At 47.4% G+C, this 17,892-nt stretch overlaps 2 protein-coding genes across 2 annotated transcripts in view; one reads left to right on the plus strand and one right to left on the minus strand.

The window, feature by feature from the left end:
* LOC142989245 (potassium/sodium hyperpolarization-activated cyclic nucleotide-gated channel 3-like) overlaps positions 1-6,706 on the plus strand; it is a 9,204-nt gene extending 2,498 nt beyond the window's left edge. Inside the window, exons 2-8 of the mRNA XM_076138699.1 lie at positions 1,517-1,940; positions 2,473-2,634; positions 2,793-3,011; positions 3,727-3,873; positions 4,210-4,450; positions 5,044-5,208; positions 5,304-6,706. Coding sequence (XP_075994814.1) covers positions 1,517-1,940; positions 2,473-2,634; positions 2,793-3,011; positions 3,727-3,873; positions 4,210-4,450; positions 5,044-5,208; positions 5,304-6,706 — 2,761 coding nt within the window. The remainder of the gene's footprint in view (positions 1-1,516; positions 1,941-2,472; positions 2,635-2,792; positions 3,012-3,726; positions 3,874-4,209; positions 4,451-5,043; positions 5,209-5,303) is intronic.
* A 2,717-nt stretch (positions 6,707-9,423) lies between these two features.
* On the minus strand, positions 9,424-15,657 carry LOC142989043 (pyruvate kinase PKM-like). Its single transcript, XM_076138411.1, has 11 exons — positions 15,643-15,657; positions 14,497-14,675; positions 14,316-14,407; positions 12,837-12,968; positions 12,557-12,743; positions 12,201-12,471; positions 11,962-12,112; positions 11,729-11,881; positions 10,905-11,071; positions 10,139-10,320; positions 9,424-10,035 (listed from the first exon to the last, which is right to left on the minus strand). The coding sequence occupies exons 2-11, from the start codon at positions 14,645-14,647 to the stop codon at positions 9,929-9,931; spliced, it is 1,593 nt and encodes a 530-aa protein (XP_075994526.1). The 5' UTR covers positions 14,648-14,675; positions 15,643-15,657; the 3' UTR covers positions 9,424-9,928.
* Positions 15,658-17,892: the final 2,235 nt, after the last annotated feature.

Genomic DNA, 17,892 nt, shown 5'->3' on the forward strand with positions numbered 1-17,892 from the left:
CGTAAGATTCCTTTCCTGTCTCCTGCTCAGCTTTATTTTGATGGCAGCACCACATTGCAGAATCTGGCGTCTGCCTGTTTGTGGGCTGATGGCTGCATGCACAGTCAGCTGATGGGCACAGGGGACGGACTGCAGGAGACGCTGCTTTACTGCCGTCCCCCTTGCAGACCCCCTTTTTTTTATTTTGGCCCAGCTGTTCTGCAGCAGGGTGACGTGTGCACGGCAGTAATGCTAACTACCCAACATCTGGCTGATGGGAGCTGACTTCTGGAGATGACATGGATTCCCAGGAGATAAAGGTGGTTTAGCTGGAGAGGAGAGGGGGGGGGGGCTGTGTGTCAGTGTGGAGCAACAGGCAGATGAACAGAGGGATGCAAATGCTTTGTTTGGCAGAGAACAACAGAAAGCTGATTAGAACAAATGGCCTCAGTGCTTTGCTGTTTTGGTGCAGTTTGGGTTTAGATGATCACAATCAGCAAAAGCAGTGAAGTCTCTGCCTAAAGTCCCTCCTGCTTAGTAGTGTTTTGACTGTGGCAGGCATTTAGCCTCCTTAAGTGGCGTAATGCATGCGTCCCTGTATGTTTCCCTGCTGGAGGTCGTTGACTTTGCGTCTGCTCCGGCCTGTGGATCGATGGGCGGTTAATTAGCTGTCTGAAATGGATCGGACATGCAGAACCAGCGTGCATGGTTTCTGTCTCGCAGCTCGATCACTGTCTCTCTCTCTCACACACACACACACACACACACACATACGCACACGCACACACACAAGATGGTAATTGTAAACAAACAGCCTTTGTGTTTTGCTGCGGCCAAGCTGTGCACAAGTATGCAAAATCAAATGCGTCTTACAGGAAAATAATGCAGAGAAGTCTCATCAGATCTAATAAAGTCCTTTAGTAAACAGAGTCGTTGTTTATAACAACACGGTGCGAGATGCTGATTCCTCTCCTGGTTTATAATAGATTCTCCGTGTGTGTGTGTGTGTGTGTGTGTGTGTGTGTGTAAGTGGAAGCGGCTGGATTGATGATTCACCCGATGACATGTGAAGTGGGACCCAGTCGCAGTGATACTCCAGCATTTAGCTGCAATTTGAAAATCAATACTTCCTCATGAATATCAATAACCCATTTCCCTGCTCCCTGTGGGCTGCAGCCACATATTGACCCAAATTACAGGAGCCAGAATTGTTTTCACTCACGCACTCACTCCATTATGAGCTTGATTTGTTTGGGATTGTATTGGATCTTCACTTACAGAAGAACAGAGATTCATCTTCGTTCATTCTGTCCGTTTAATATCTATTTATCCAGAATTGCTTAGATCAGACATGCAGTGTGTCTCTGTGTGTGTTGGGGTTGTGTGAAGGTGGTTTGTTCTCCTCGTGTCTGCGTGGCTCACACACAAACCATCCTCAGATGAGCAGTTTGACTGTAAACCTGACCTTGTAGAATTAAAACTTTATTTTTAAAAGGTGTAAGAGGATGTGATTTGTATGTGTGTGTGTCTGTTTCAGGTTCTACTGGGATCTGACCATGCTGCTGCTGATGGTGGGGAACCTCATCATCATCCCCGTGGGCATCACCTTCTTCAAGGATGAGCACACGCCGCCCTGGATCGTCTTCAACGTGGTCTCTGACACTTTCTTCCTCATGGACCTGGTGCTCAACTTCCGCACGGGCATCGTCAAGGAGGACAACACGGAGATCATCCTGGACCCGCAGCAGATCAAGATCAAGTACCTGAAGAGCTGGTTCATGGTGGATTTCATCTCCTCCATACCCGTGGACTACATCTTCCTCATCGTGGAGACGCGCATCGACTCGGACTTCTACAAGACGGCCCGCGCCCTGAGGATCGTCCGCTTCACCAAGATCCTCAGTCTGCTGCGGCTGCTGCGCCTCTCCAGGCTCATTCGCTACATCCACCAGTGGGAGGAGGTTAGAACCCGTCTCCTCCCTGCACACTCACGACTCCACACCAGCTCAGAACACACACCACACACACACCACCCCTGGAGTCTTTCAAAGTCACGATGCTCTCACTTGGTGATCTGAGCGAGGTGCTGTTCGTGATGAGGCAGTACTGACAAACACACACAGTCGCAGAGGCACACAGTTAACTTACAAATAGATATTCCATTGCATGATCTAATTTCTGTAATTCCACCCAAGGCTAGATTCCCCGCAGGGCATTAATGATGGTTGCAGATGGTTATACAACAGTAAAATGGCCTCTGGTGGCCTGGTGGGTTATAGAAGATTAAGAACACTGCAGCCTGATGGAGGACTCACACACACACACACACACACACACATACACAGTACCTTCTGGACGCCTCAAATCCTGTGATTGCATGAGGGGAAATTGAACATTTTCTAGATTTATTCACTGAGGGATGTGTGTGTGTGTGTGTGTGTGTGTGTGTGTGTGTTATTGTTTGGCGTTAATGCTCATAATCTCATGCGACAGGTTTTCCATATGACCTATGACTTGGCCAGCGCCATGGTGCGCATCATGAACCTGATCGGCATGATGCTGCTGCTGTGCCACTGGGACGGCTGCCTGCAGTTCCTGGTCCCCATGCTGCAGGACTTCCCTGCTGACTGCTGGGTCACCAGGAACAAGATGGTCGTAAGTGGATTCTGTTCATCAGTCAGTTACTATTACGTCCTAGATTTATACAAACATAAGGTCAGTAGAGCGGTGCAGTAAGCAGACCTGTGTGTGTGTGTGTGTGCGCGTGTGTGTGTAATGTCTCTCTTTTCTCTCGTCCCTCTCGTCCGGTCCAGAACGACACGTGGGGTCAGCAGTACTCCTACGCTCTGTTCAAGGCCATGAGTCACATGCTGTGTATCGGGTACGGCCTCTACCCGCCCATAGGCATGGCTGACGTGTGGCTCACCATCCTCAGTATGATCGTGGGTGCTACCTGCTTCGCCATGTTTGTGGGCCATGCCACCGCTCTCATTCAGTCTCTGGACTCCTCCAGGAGGCAGTACCAGGAAAAGGTGTGTGTCCTTCCCATACGTGCTGTTCCAACTCCCTCTCTGGTCCTGGGTTGGTTCAACTGACCGTGTATCGAACCCATCAGTCAGGACCCGTAGCCATCAGTGCTGCGTGTCGTCTCATGTTACCCCAAACAAATCCCTAATAAATGCATAAAAAACTGTGACACTCCCTCTGGGAATCAAACTCAGCTCTTCCGGCTCCTGTCCGGCCTCTAAGAACCACAGTAACCATGGCTACAAGGCATTTAAATAAGAAATAACAGCCTACAAATGAAGACAATAGATATCGGAAAAGGTTAGTCAGGTCTGTGTGTGTGTTGAGCCGGGGTTAGAGCCCTGACAGTCAGCTGATATTATGCTTATTAAAAGCCAAACCCATACAAACAGGAGGTAGCAGGCGTATGTTGGTGGAGATCAGCGCTGAAGGACAAAGTAGTTAATGTTATTAGATGAAGCCTGCAGAGCGTAACTGTGTTTATCAGATGGGACAGAGGCAGAATACTGCAGTGTGTGCAGGTTTCACAGATGGCCGGGCAGTTCACCGTTAACATAATGAGACGCATTATAGTCAACCTGTGAGCCAAAACATCAATCAGTAGTGTGTGTGTGTGTGTGTGGTTTAAGCTGCAGCACGTCTGCGTCTGCGTCACTACTGCTGCTGCGTTTACGTCCACGGTTTTACCAAACTAACCTCTCCTCCTCTGGCCCCCTGCAGTACAAACAGGTGGAGCAGTACATGTCCTTCCACAAGCTCCCCGCCGACATGCGCCAGAGGATCCACGAATACTACGAGCACCGCTACCAGGGGAAGATGTTTGACGAGGAGAGCATCCTGGAGGAGCTGAACGAGCCGCTGCGAGAGGTCAGAGGTCGCCTGGTTTAGCAGTTAGAGTTCTGATAGAGATTCATGGTTCTTGATGGCGAAAATAGATGAAGGACAAGAAACGGCCAGCGTCCCAAATGTGACTTTCTGCATCAACACAGCAGCTTCTCCCTGTGCACCACCATCATCTGTTTGCAGCCGTGTAATCAGATTAGTAACGGCAGCGGGGCATTAGCAAAGGAGGCCGCTTTGTATTAACGGAGCTCTAAATCCTTTATAATGAGCGAGTATTGTAATTAATAGTGCGTAATAACCTATTTGTGGCCTTTCTCGCCCCGGCTCACATCTGTAACACATCTGTCCCGTCTCTGGCAGGAGATCATCAACTTCAACTGTCGTAAGCTGGTGGCCTCCATGCCTCTGTTTGCCAACGCCGACCCCAATTTCGTGACCTCCATGTTGACCAAGTTGCGCTTCGAAGTCTTCCAGCCGGCCGATTACATCATCAGGGAGGGAACCATCGGCAAGAAGATGTACTTCATCCAGCACGGGGTCGTGAGCGTCCTGACCAAGAGCAGCAACGACACCAAGCTCTCTGACGGATCCTACTTTGGAGGTGATGTTTACACGCAACACACGAGAGGAACTTCACTTCCTCTCACTCTTACAGGTGGAAATGAGAGGAGGAGGCTCAATCTGGAGGGGATTCCTCCTTGGTAGAACAATATTTAAGTACATTTTTAACCCTAAAAGAGAGGATATGAGCGCACTTGTTTTGTTATTCTTCATATTTAAACTATTTTAGATGTTTATCAGGTTAGATCCCAACCCTCAACGTCATGTGTGAAAGTGTAGCATTGCAAATAATACGAATCTTTACTTGGCAATTTATAGAAATAGATTTAAATTCTGTATGTGTGTGTGTGTGTGTGTTTACATGCTCCAAATTCCTATGTATTGCATCATTAGTTTGCTCTGGCAGCACAGATGCGTTCAGGTCAAAGTGTAAGCTGCAGAGAGCCTTAAGTGCTCCATCTGTGGCTCCTATTGTGTTTCATCACCGCACGCTAACTCTTCTATTTATGCCTTTGCTTTTATGAACGGGTCTGAAATAATCTAAATAATGTATTCTGGAATAATTAATCAAGAAATGCTGCAAATAATCATAATGATAGTCTGAGTAAAGGCTTGTCCCCCTGCTGGCTGCAGAGATCTGCCTGCTGACCCGAGGCAGACGGACGGCGAGCGTGCGGGCGGATAACTACTGCCGCCTTTACTCGCTGTCAGTGGACAACTTCAACGAGGTGCTGGAGGAGTATCCCATGATGAGGAGGGCCTTTGAGACTGTGGCCCTGGACCGTCTGGACCGCATTGGTAAGCGTTACCAGACCTGTGTCGCTCCTCAAAGTAGAGTTTTAGACAGAGCTTACATGTTTGAACACACAACCTATGCTTGTTTACCTTCACAGGGAAGAGGAGCTCTGTGCTTCAACATAAAGTCCAGCATCACCAAAGTTCAGGTACGCTTAACCTCCAAGAGAGTGAGATCATCCAAAGAATAGTGCAGCATGACCGTGACATGGCCCAGTGCACTCATCTGGTCCAGGCCAGTCCTCCTCCTGCTGCTCCCCCGTCGCCTACTTCAGTCATCTGGGCCCCGCTGCTGCAGGCTCCCCTCCAGGCTGCCGCCGCCACCACCCCTCTGGCTCTGGCCTTGGCCCACCATGCTCAGCTGCCGTCCATCCTCTTCCACCATCCTCTGGCGCCGGCGTCCGGCTCCCTGAAGTATCCCAGCGGCTTCTCAAGCAGAGCCCACGTGTCCAGCAGCTGTGGCTCGGGTCCCGGTTCTCCCGCCAGCTCCACCAAATTCTACATGGGGGTCGACACCCCAGCGCTGGCGTCGCTCAGGACACAGCACGTCTCCGCCGCATCTGCGTCAACCACGTCCCAGCCCACGTACACCAGCGGCTTCCAGCCCCTCGGCCTTCAGCCTCAGCTTCATCTTCAACCGCGTCCTCCCGACTCCCTTCTGTCTTCCACCTGCTCCACTCACCTCCACTCCCATCCCTTCTCCAGTGCCGTGGCCGCACCGTCCCTGTCGCTGGGCTTGCTCCCGGGGACGGGGAGGCTGACAGGCAGATACCCAGCCCCCTTCGCTTCCAGCATAAGCCCTCTGATCTCCAGCTCCGTCAGCCCCATACTAAGCCATTTGCAGCAGATCTCCCACGCCAGCACACAGCAGATGGGGTGCAGCCATGACAGAACAGGCAGGACATCCAGTGGCTTGAAAGTCCCCCGTTTCCCCTTGGCCACCAGCACCCAGTCCTCTGGATATGGGCCACAGCGGCCGGGATCCGGGGCTGCGGCCTTCCTGGCACAGCACAGCCTGGCGGGCCTCCAGTCTGTGTTCCTGCCCCAAGTTCTACCTGAGCACTCGGCTCTGGCGTCCTTGGCCCAGTACGGCTCCGCTGAGGGCTCGCCCTGCTACACGCCCCCCCTCCACAGTCCCAGCATACAGAGTCCTGTGAGGGGAAGGACACTGGACTCTCCTCAGACCTCCTGCCCCACCAGGGCCGAGTCCTCCATCGATCTCTTTACCCAGGAAATAAAGACTATCTCAGGCTCTCACAGCTCTGTGCACCAGGAAAGGCCTCTGACCATGAGCGGCTCCTCAGAGGGACTGGAGCTGAGTCCTTTCCTGTCCACCGCGGCGGTCAGTAAACCCTACAGCCCCATCCCGGGTCAAGGCAACCCGGTGAGTCGGACACATTCAGGGCCTGAACCTCAGCTCCACATCTCTCCCCAGTCCAGATCACCAGTTCAGACATTACAGACAGAACACAAACAGTCCAAACTTCCCTCTAACTTGTGAGGTTAACACACACCCTCCTGATCATCTCCTGCTGTGGGAGGAGGAGGGTGTGTTGTTGGAATCATAGCGGAAAGCAGCGGACTCATTTTTAATAATCGGAGCGAATGGATCACAGATCGGGACAATGTTGGATATCTTTTTCTACAAAGCATTGCTTATTTGAATTTACTGTAGTAACAAATCCAGAACCTACCGCTGGGTCTGTATGGCCCCTCTTTAAAGTTATCAACCATCATGTGTATTATATTATAACCACACTCTGTGATTTGTATTTGTTTAAAGCCTAATGTCTGGACAATTTTCCTGTAACCCAGTTAGCCAGACTGTATCCAGATATGGTTCAAACCAAAACCCGGCTCTCCTCTGACCCCCCGTTCCCCTTCACCTGTGTGGTGTGGATGCAATGTTACCCTATAAGGGATCCAAGGAGAGACAGACTGCACTTTGCTCATTACAGATCCAAACGGTCAGATGACTGCACGTCTTCCAAGATAACACTTCAGTGATATAGCACACACACACACACACACACACACACACACACACACACACACACACACACACACACATACACACAGATGGGCTCTGATAACACAAATCGGATCACATTCTAAAGTAATGAATGTAATTTAATGTATGTCTGTCACTGCAGTGGGATTTGTGGGCTTCATATGGAATGTGAGGAATGTGAGCATCCTCTCTGGGCCGCGAGGGAACGTCACCAATCAGGTCGGCTCAAAGCCTCGGCAGAGAACATTTGTTGACACGGAGACGCTGCACACACATTACCATCCCATCCCCGCAAACTGCTCTCGCGTGTGGCAAAGCTGCAGAGCCGATGCCAACTCATCTCAGTGTGACGACAAAAGGCCCAGGATCTCCAGCCGAGCAGCCGAGCAGCCGCCGCGGTCCACCTGCCATCAGCATCGTATGCAATAATCTGTGTTGTGTTCTTTGAATGAAGACACAAAGGTACTGTGAACTCAAGCACTTGTCTTTTTTTAGTTGGACGTGATTATAAGAAAGCAAATGAAGGAAACGTTTGTGGATGAACCTCGACCCTGAAGCCAGCGATGCTCTGAGGTGGAGCTGAATGTTTCCTGCACCAATCAAAGGGCTATATGCAGTTACTCACACACACATACACACGCGGTCACCCTGATATTGGGTCATACTGCTGCATCTTTACCTCGATCATTGCACATTATTTGCTTGTAAAGATTTCTTCTTAAACAACTGCTGCTTATGATGCAATGCTGAATCAATAAGAAGTGTATCACTGTTGATCTGTTTGTTTTTTTAAAGTGCAACAACCCAGAGTAGATATCTTCAAATCTTCTACTTGCTCACATGTTTCTGCACGTAGGTTAGATGATTCTTCTTCTTCTTCTTCTTCTTCTCTGGACCTGTGGCCCACAGCCGGTCACCGGGTCAAACCTGGGAGGATTGCGTCCACTGACTGAAGCTGCCTGGTTACTGAAGCCCAATGTGCGCTTTGCTTTGCCTCTGACCTCAGGGGGAGCAGAGATACTATCAGTCACTAGCCAGTCACTGCCAGTGGGCACGATCAATCCCTCATTATTATTCTCCTCCAACCCCACACCGGCACAGCGCCTGCAGAGGCATCGGCTTGGATTGAGAATAACATCACTGTGCATTCCATTTAAAGGTGTGTGTGCGTGTGTGTGAGAGAGAGAGAGAGTGTGTGGAAGGATGTGGTCTCACTATCACTCACATGTATTTATATCTCTATTTTTTCATTTTGCTGCCTTTATCCTCAGAATGTAAGGATTTCGTCACCTTTGTGTGTTAAACATCCTTTTTGTTTTAGCTACGGAATTCAATGCAATAAAGTAACATATGGTCTCTAACGTGTGTGTGTGTGTGTGTGTGTGTGTAGTCTCTTTTGGAGGACAGTGCGTGCCGTGATGTTCCAGGCTCTAATCCAGATTATAATGCAGTGTGTCATGGCTTCAACCAGCACAAATGGTTATGTGGCGTCTCCTTCGTTTCCTAAGCAGATCTGGAGTAATGTGGCCTGATGATGAAGATGAAAAGTTGTGTCAAAGGTACCTGAATGTGCTGCATTTAATGTAAAGATTCATTTTGTTTGGATGTCTTATTACAGATGGATTCAGACGCTCATAGAAATCTGATTTTCCAGGCCTGGAAAAGTTGAGGACAGGAATTTTCGGTAAGTCCTGGAATTTTTATATTTTCATTGTTCTTCTAAAGAATGAAAGAAGAAAACCAGAGGATTCACAAATGTATCAGTGAACTGTTAACGATTTGTAATTCCAGGGGCTTTAATTGGAAGAATTAAGCTGAAGGCCTCGGGCGGTCCCCTGGTGTCCATGCGTGTCGCCATAGTAACAGTCTGGCATGTCGCTTAAGGTGTGTGTATGTTTAAGGAACAATGAGGAACAATTAGGCCGACAGCTCAGAGGGAAATCTAAACTAAACATCCTCATCCTCCAAATTACAATTAGAAATCAAAGAATGTTATGTCATTTAAGTTATGTGAAGTTTTATGTTTTGTTATTTAAATTGGCAGAAACCTTTTTTTAAATGCCAGAATACGATGAGGAAGTTCAATTCAAAGTCTTGGAAATGAATTTGTCCAAGTCTGTTGGCGCTCTGCACTGTGAATAAGAAAGAAGGAGAAACACAGTGGATCCAAGAATTCCCTTTAATGGATGAGAACCCAGTAATGCCAGATCACTTTACAATCCAGACGACACTTTGTACTAAAATGTCAGCTGTGTTCTGCATATCAAACATAAGAGCGTTACAGAGCAGAGCTGCACCTCTTCATCCCTCACGCAGAGCGAAAGAAGAAGAACAAAGTAAAGCCGTTGCACGATGCGTTCATGGAGCACGATGCGTTCATGGAGCAGGTGAGTGACTAAAACCTACAGTGAGCCTTCTTTTACACTGCATGCACACACACATTCTCCATTTTGGTCACCGATGCGAACGCTTGTCAGGCGCAAGACAGGGAAGCTTCCATTAAAGGGTTTGTGGATTGGAGTCTTTGTGACAGGAATCATCGAGTTACTGAAACAACACCATCGCGTCTTCCTCTGAAGGAGCCGCCTGGTCTTGTCTTTTGGAAAAGTCCTGCAGGACGAAGATGTCATGGGGGGGTGGAGGGAGGAAGGTTACAGGAGAGGTGAGGGGGGTAGGGGGTTGATGGGTCTTGAAAAGGTCCTTTGATGACGTTTAAGGCACAAGCACAACACGCATGGTGTTGGTGTAACCAGTGCCTGGACGCCAGCCGGTCACGACAAGGGCGACATCACCGGACTTGAAGAACTTGCGGTGCTTGCCTACAAACACAGAGTCAGAGATTTAAATCAGGCTCCCGCCCCCTTCTAACAATTCTGCCTCACGCTTAAAAACCTTCTTATATAAACAAAACTCTTAACTCACCAACTTCCAGGGCAAAGTTCACACGCAGGTCAACGTCCTCGGCCCAGACGTCGTTGGCGGGCTTGGTGTACAGCACGGGGTAAACGCCGCGGTAGAGGTGGGCCTGGCGGGCGGTCTGGCCGCAGCGGGTGATGGCGATGATGGGAGCGCGGGGCCTGTACCTGGCCAGCATGTGAGCCGACCTGCAGGGAGGGGCGGAGCCAACAAAACAAGGTTTAAAAATCTGGGTGTGAATACGCGGCGAAGCTTAAATAGTAGAATTATGATCTCCAACCAGCTGACTGTGCTAACGTTTCTGTATCATGTGTTGTGAGGAGGAGAGGAAGATAAAATTAACTCGTAAAATGTCAGGGTTCACGTCTCCAAAGGTCAGGAGAGGGACACAGACGGTGAGAGTGGAGAGAGTTGGCACAATTCACATGAGCAAAGGGCATCGAGAGGGAGGAAGACATGACGCTGCAGCAGCTTAGAGTACGCTAGGATTTAGACTAATTAGAATTTAGAATAATTACGCCTACTTAACTACAAATCAAGAATAAAATACGGATTTCGATCTACTACTTCTGTCAAAACAACTTCATCGCTCACAACAAAGTAAATACTTAACTATGTACTAAGTATGCAGTACGACTTAACTTGAAACTGGAGTCTTTCCTGAATGAGTTTACAGTGCCTCCACCTTTACTGAGGTATGACTGACATATTGACTTCCATTTATCCAGGAGTATTATTACTCTGAGCAGACGGGAGCTTTATTCCCACACACCTGCCGGTCTTGGTGAGCACAATGATGGCGCTGGCACAGTTCTTGAAGGAAGCCTCCACGGTACCGATAGCGACGGCCTCTGTGGGGTCACGGGTCAGATGGGAGGTGCGACGCAGCTCCTCGAACATCTGCCTGTGGAACATGGCTGCCTCGGCTTCACGGGCAATCTGGAGCCAGGGAATGAAAGCAGAGCAGAGACGGGCTTTAATCCTGCAGCCAGTTCATAACCGAGTGAGGTTTAGTAAGACGGCAAAGCAAATTAGGTGTGAGAAAACAACAGACAGACAGTTGAGCAAAGTGCAGAGGTCTTCATACCTTTCATAACCTTCATCAAACTGAAGCTAAACAACAGCGACGGCCGTGATCTCCAGGGGACTGAGCGCTGTTGCAGGTCCTCACACACATGCTAACTGAGCAACATAATCACACAGTTAACACACAATGCAACAGGGGCGAGCAGATGTCAGGTTGGGGAGGAGGAGGTGGATGGAGGGGGGTGGGGGTGGGAGGAGGAGGAGGGGGACACACACAGATATAAGTACAATACAAGCAGTTAGTTAAACCCAACCAAGCTGAAAACCAAAGCCATGAACTTAACACATCATTTCTTAGTACACAACACAGTCTACTCCTTCTGCAAACTCCACAGTAAAGAATCTAACATACAGATCAGAACACTGCTAAGTCATGCAGAGACATTGGTATGATCCATCAACATCAGAATGGAAGACACCACCAATGGATTCCATGTCCTCCAAGCAGCATTGGACCCGTTTATTGCTTCATATTGTATTCATATGTACACACACTGGCCGGACTCTCACCATGTGCTGTGTGCGCACTGCCTCCAGTGGGTAGTCTCCCTTGGCGGTCTCTCCGCTCAGCATGATGCAGTCGTTGCCGTCCAGCACAGCGTTGGCCACATCGCTGGCCTCAGCGCGGGTGGGACGGGGCTTCTTGGTCATGCTCTCCAGCATCTGCAGGGGGATCCAGAAGGGAAGGTTCACTTTTTGCACGCAAACTTCACACAAACGAGATCTCTTGGGTGTTGACAGACCTGAGTGGCACAGATGATGGGCTTTCCGATCCTGTTGCAGCGGCCGGTCATCATCTTTTGAGCGAGGAAGACCTTCTCTGTTGGGATCTCAATGCCCAGGTCACCACGGGCGACCATGATGCCGTCACTGGCCTCCAGGATCTCATCGAATCTGTCGAGCAACAGATGAAAATCATTCAATCTGGTATGTAAGGATTCACATCATGAAGTGCTACGTGCTACATTGATCACCCACTCACCTGCGCACACCCTCGTGGTTCTCCAGCTTGCTGATGATCTTGATGTCCTTGCCCTTCTCACCCAGAGCTTTCCTGACAGCTTGAACGTCAGCAGCCTTACGGATGAAGGAGGCGAAGACCATGTCGACTCCCTGCTCCACACCAAACGCCAGGTCCTGAAGGTCCTTCTCTGACAGAGCTGGGAGGTCGACAGCAGCTCCGGGCAGGTTGACACCCTTCTTGCTGCCGAGCATGCCACCATTCTCAATCTCGCACATCAGGTAGTCGTTGCCTTTGGGTGCACAGAGTGAAAGGAAGCTTCATTTCCACCGTACGGCAGAGGGACAGGGTGACGCAAACAGGCGACGTGTGCTCACCAATTTCTCTGACTTTGAGAGAGACGAGACCATCGTCGATGTAGATGTGGCTTCCGTTCTGCACCACCTTGGTGATGTTCTTGTAGTCGAGCCACAGGACCTTCTCATCACAATTCTCCATGTAGTTATCATCCAAGGTGAGCTTGATGGTTTCCCCCTTCCTCAGCTCGACCTCAGCAGTGCCACTCTGAACATGAACAGGAGACAGTTTGCTGAGTCGCACACCAAAAGTCTCGGAAAAAACCCTTCTTGTAGTTATTTACAGGTTTTAGGTACTCACTCCCTTGATGAGTCCGGTCCTGATTTCTGGTCCCTTGGTGTCCAGAGCGATGGCCACTGGTCTGTACTCGGCTGTTCCAGCTCCAAAGCTCTCAGTTGCTTCACGCACATTCTTGATGGTCTCAGCGTGGTACTGTAGGGTCAAAGTCATCAGATATGTTTAAAATAACAAAACAGACTAACAATACTGCCAAAACAAGTGAACCAATGAATCTGAATGAATATGGAGATAGGACAGAATTAGATATAAATATGAAGGATAGGAAAAACATTTTGTTGTGGGAAAGATTTTTTAGCAATTAAAGCAAACAATCCTCCAAACAATTCTTTGGGTCACAGACAATAAAAAAGGAGACAAACTTCACTGCGGGAGGCCGTCCAGCCCTTCTAACAGACTGTAGCTCTGTGATCACATGACACTTTCCAATGTCAGAGCACACAAACAGCTGCACACAGGCCATGAACACAATCTGACCTACAACATCTGATAAATGAGTGTGATTACGTGGAGGTACAACAGGCAGAAAAATGGAATCGGCGGAATCCGAATGAGTGAAAAGTGGAATCTGTACACAGTGTTCTGTCTCCAGGCGATCGTGGTGTCGCGCTCGTGTTAGATTCACTAAATACTTTCTCCTCAAACTGTTGCTATGAGGTCGCCTCTTAGAGAAGTCCTATTTATAGCCAAGCTGACAACTGACACACCAATGTCCCTGAGGTCAAATATAGTCTGCCCTTTTCATAATAACATATCACATATCCACTCTGTTGTGATTTAAAAAAAAATTCAGGATAATACGTTTATGTCGCCTGAAACCTGGAGGGAAAAAAAACGATTTTCTGCTTCCTGCTTTATTTGCTCGTAGGCCCTGAAGTGGCGTTGACATTTTTAATTTGCGGCGATCACGGCAGCGCACAGGCAATTCATGAGACATTACCAGAGCTGAGTTACATCAAACATTCATAATGACTGCGCTTAACCTTTGAAGGGTACCGACCCAAATACCAACTGTGTAGTTTTCAGGCTGGTCCACTCAGGTGACACTCCACCAGGACGGGAGAGAGGCATGACTTTTAAAGAGGAGAGGTCGACCCCAGCGTTGGCTGTGACTCAGTTGGCTTGAGCGAATCACAAGCGACTGCGAGGGCTCGACATTAAGAGGGTGAAGTCTCAGCCCACGGATCAGCTTACAGCCACTGACAGTTACAGGAGTAATGTCCCCCACGGCTGCAGCTGTAAAGGGGAAATCCACGCGGAAACGCAGAGGGTTGTGGGTTGAAACTGTCAGACAGTCTGCGTAACGCAACAATAAGTGATGTCATAGCGGCTGGTTTTGAGATCAGCTGTTGGGGTGTGGCCAGAAGGGCAAAATACCAAGGGACATCTACGTCATCAGAGGTTTCCGCTCTAGAGATACATTGCAAATTAACACATTTTGTAGAAACCTTTGCTCTTATCAATATCTATCATCTTACTGACCTCGTGGGTGCCATGAGAGAAGTTCATTCTAGCAACATTCATCCCAGCCTTGATCATCTCCCTGGCCATCTCCACAGATCTGGAAGCAGGTCCTGCATCAGAACAGGTGAAGTCACAGGATCAATATGGGGTTTGAATGTGTGGTGGGTGTGTAACACGGGATGAATGAAACGCTGCTGACCGATCGTGCAGACGATGCCTGTGTTACGAGACACAGCAGGTTCAGAGTCGATGTCCAACAAGCACATGTGCTCGATGAAGGTATCAGCCATGGCAGCAGGCATCTGCTGCATGTGCATGATGGAGGAGCCGGTATCCTTTGTCTTCAACATGACTGGATCTGTCTCTGCAGGAAATGTCCTGTGAGGAAGGAGACAGGTGATGGACGAGGACCTGACGGGGCGGCTGCAGAACTTTATTATAGGTGAGAGTTTCATTTTCTCATGTGCCAGACTGAATTTAGTCCAAGACCAGACTCAGGCTTCTTTCTTAACAGCGAACATTTATCTCCTCAACTGAAAACTGTAGGTTATGATGTTAGAATCCTTCATGCGACACAAAGTACTCCAAAGGAAGCATAGGCACTTCTGAAGGTGTGGCCTCTCTCACTTCTACATTCATTAGGAATTAATATGCAGCTGAATAGGCGGAGCTGATCACTTGTGCCGGTGGTCAAAGGGGATTCACACTAAGAACTGTGTTAGGACTCGTGAAACGTGAAAAGTGTGTTTTCAGAATGAGGCGATATGATAAACACAGTTATCTGGATTCAGGTTGCAGTACAATAGAGCTATGCAACATGCATGACACATGTATGTCAGTCAGTGCACAGAGACATGGAATGTACTGACAGCATGCATGCAGCCTGACGCACCTAAAATAACACAAGCACCTGTGAGTATTTATGGACTCTTGACATTGTACGGTCAAAAAATAACATGACATCATAAACAAATGTAAACAGTCTGATTGTGTTTATGTGATATCTTGAGTGTATTTTGCCAACTGTTGGCTTTTTTTGTGGACATTTACCAAAGATAGCTCCGTGAATTGTCAGTATATTTAGTAAACACGCTCGTCAGGTACTAATACATGTTAGAAAGCTTTTTTAAACTTAAAAGTTACAAAGCATTTAGTCACATTTGCAGGAAACTGATCAAGAGCTACTGAAACGTGAGATACTCAAGTATGATTAAAAACTAATTAAACAGTGATTTTGAAATGATGAATCATGAATTCAAAATAATGAATGTTAATCTGATATAAATAAATAATCTATCTAATACATGAGAGCTAATTAAGCCTGTGTCCAGCAGCTCTTACTCACCTACTGGGTGAACTTTGCAAGAACCAAAGAGCCGCCGGGGAAAGCGGAACGACACTATTTATGCCCACGAACAACCGGAACTCCTTTCCTGTGTGTCAGACGACGGAAGTGATCTAGTGCGCGACAGTAAGAGTATATTTCATATTTATACAACGATTTAACCGTATTACCGCTGATAAAAAGTTTTTATGAGATAATATCGTGATGTCATGTTAAATATACAGCTAAAATACAGATTAAACCCTCAAATGTGAAGAATGTGGAGGTAGAATACAGCGCATGAACGGCTGTTGTTCGCCTGGCCAATCACAGGGCTCCGCCGCGGAACACCAGCCGCTCTCATCTGTCATCAATTAGGACTGTAGGATTACATGTAAGAACATCCGAGGCACAATACAGTTCAGTGGAAATTAATGAATACCATTTTTAAAACATATAAACACATTTTTTATTCATTATATGTTATAGTTTTATTTGTTTAATGGATTATATTACGATTTCACGTGTTATCATTGGTCATTGGACATAGAAGTGATTTCCATGCTCAGCAGTGTGTAGTTGGATTAATCTCTTCCACCACAGAGTTGCCTTTTCTGGCGCTCAGGTCGCCTCCATGTGGACCAATCCACACTTCAACTAACTTGGGAGCCGAGTGAAAGACGTGATGTTCCTAAGGCGATGGCAGCTGCTGACAGGAGGGGAGGAAATGTGTGTGCGTGTGTCTTTGGCTCTGTGTTTCGTTCAGCTTTGTACAAGTCACATTGTATCTACCAGAAGCAGGACCAGAGCTAGAAGTCAATTAAAGCAGGGGCCCCAAATCTATATGTAACTTGTGCTGCATGAATGAAGTTCTTTGGAGTTTTGCTGTTGTCAGATTTATTATCTGATAAAGAAATGAGAATACCTGCGTATTACAGTTAATTGTGTCATGAAACAAGATAATATGCATGTTGCTGATAGCATTCGTACCAACCAAATATATACATTTAACATGGACAGCTTTAGATGTGACCTAGAATAAAGAGGTGATGGACAGTGAGCAGGTGAACAGGTGCTAGGTCAGGTAGTGTGATGGTGTGTCTGCAGGCTGAGGCTCATGTTCAGACGATGCATCCAAAGGTAGAGTAGATGCTCAGTGATCTGTGAGGTTCAAAGTTCATATCGACATTCTTAATTCTACAATTCTACTCAAACACATATTAGAAGTTATTAGCTCCAGAAATTCCCCTAAATAGAGCAGCTCCTGTATCTATGCACTGTGCTATATGGTATTGTCACAAACAGCAGTGCAGCAGAACCATATAAAGTTCTGTGGTCATCCTATACTGGTGTGGTCAGCATTCTATATAGCATGAAGTACAAACATGTTAAGCACACAGTGTACCATGCCATTAGAAGTACCCACCCCTCCCCCGCCTCACCTCATCTGTCAGGAGAAACATACATGAACGTTATTTAATACAAACGTTAGCTGCCTCAGCTCAGCTCTGCTTAGTGACAGAGTCATTCTAAACATATTCTTTTTACTTTGTGCATGTAGCATTTTGACAGATGTAATCTATATATAGCTGCAGTTCCATTGGATTCCTCTCCTTTGAGCAAACATTTTTTAATCCCGGGATGCTGATCTCTTTTAAAACTTCACTGTCATTGCTCTCGACTTCACTTAAATACAAAATTACAATTAAAAAATATGTAAAATCTCCTGATAAGTTTTAAAGCTGCACCTAAATATCTATTTAGGATTTATGGTCATGGTAGGTAGGTCATGTGAAGCTGTGGATGCTGGGAGCCTTCATATTCCCCCTGTAATGGAAGAGGGTATCTGACTCTGAGACTCACATTCCCTCCTTCTATGGATTGATGTGCTCACAGTCTCCCTTAATGCAAATAAATTAAATCGACACACATGTAAACATGACATGACATACATATATACTATATATACACATATATACTGTATATACTGTATCTATATGAACAAACCCTGGATTGATGCCCAGTATGTAAAGCAGGTTTATGCTACAGAAAGGAATTTGAAAAAATAGCAGTTTAAGGATGAAGCCAAAGATAAAAGGAAAAGTGTGTATTTCGAGCAGGGAGCATCATGGGTAGTTAACGGTGGAGGAGTACAAGTTGCATCAATGCAAAAGGTTAGAACTAACAACAAAAAGCAAATATTGCACGTTTCAGTTATTTCAGGTGTAAGGAGTTTGAATAGGAAAGCTGTTGTTGATTTGAGTGAGCAAA

This window comes from Genypterus blacodes, unplaced genomic scaffold (genome assembly GCF_046128005.1).
Source record: "Genypterus blacodes isolate CSIRO-AG114 ecotype Tasmania unplaced genomic scaffold, CSIRO-AGI_Gbla_v1 ptg000015l_1, whole genome shotgun sequence".
NCBI lineage: Eukaryota > Metazoa > Chordata > Actinopteri > Ophidiiformes > Ophidiidae > Genypterus > Genypterus blacodes.

Bases quoted from the DNA above. Each gene is read 5' to 3' on its own strand.
- LOC142989043 (XM_076138411.1), bottom strand. From the start codon at position 14,647: ATGTTGAAGACAAAGGATACCGGCTCCTCCATCATGCACATGCAGCAG. The intron at 12,744-12,836 runs GTGAGTACCTAA...GTTCATGTTCAG, and splicing joins GGACCGGACTCATCAAGGGA to AGTGGCACTGCTGAGGTCGA. The intron at 12,472-12,556 runs GTGAGCACACGT...GTGCACCCAAAG, and splicing joins TCTCAAAGTCAGAGAAATTG to GCAACGACTACCTGATGTGC.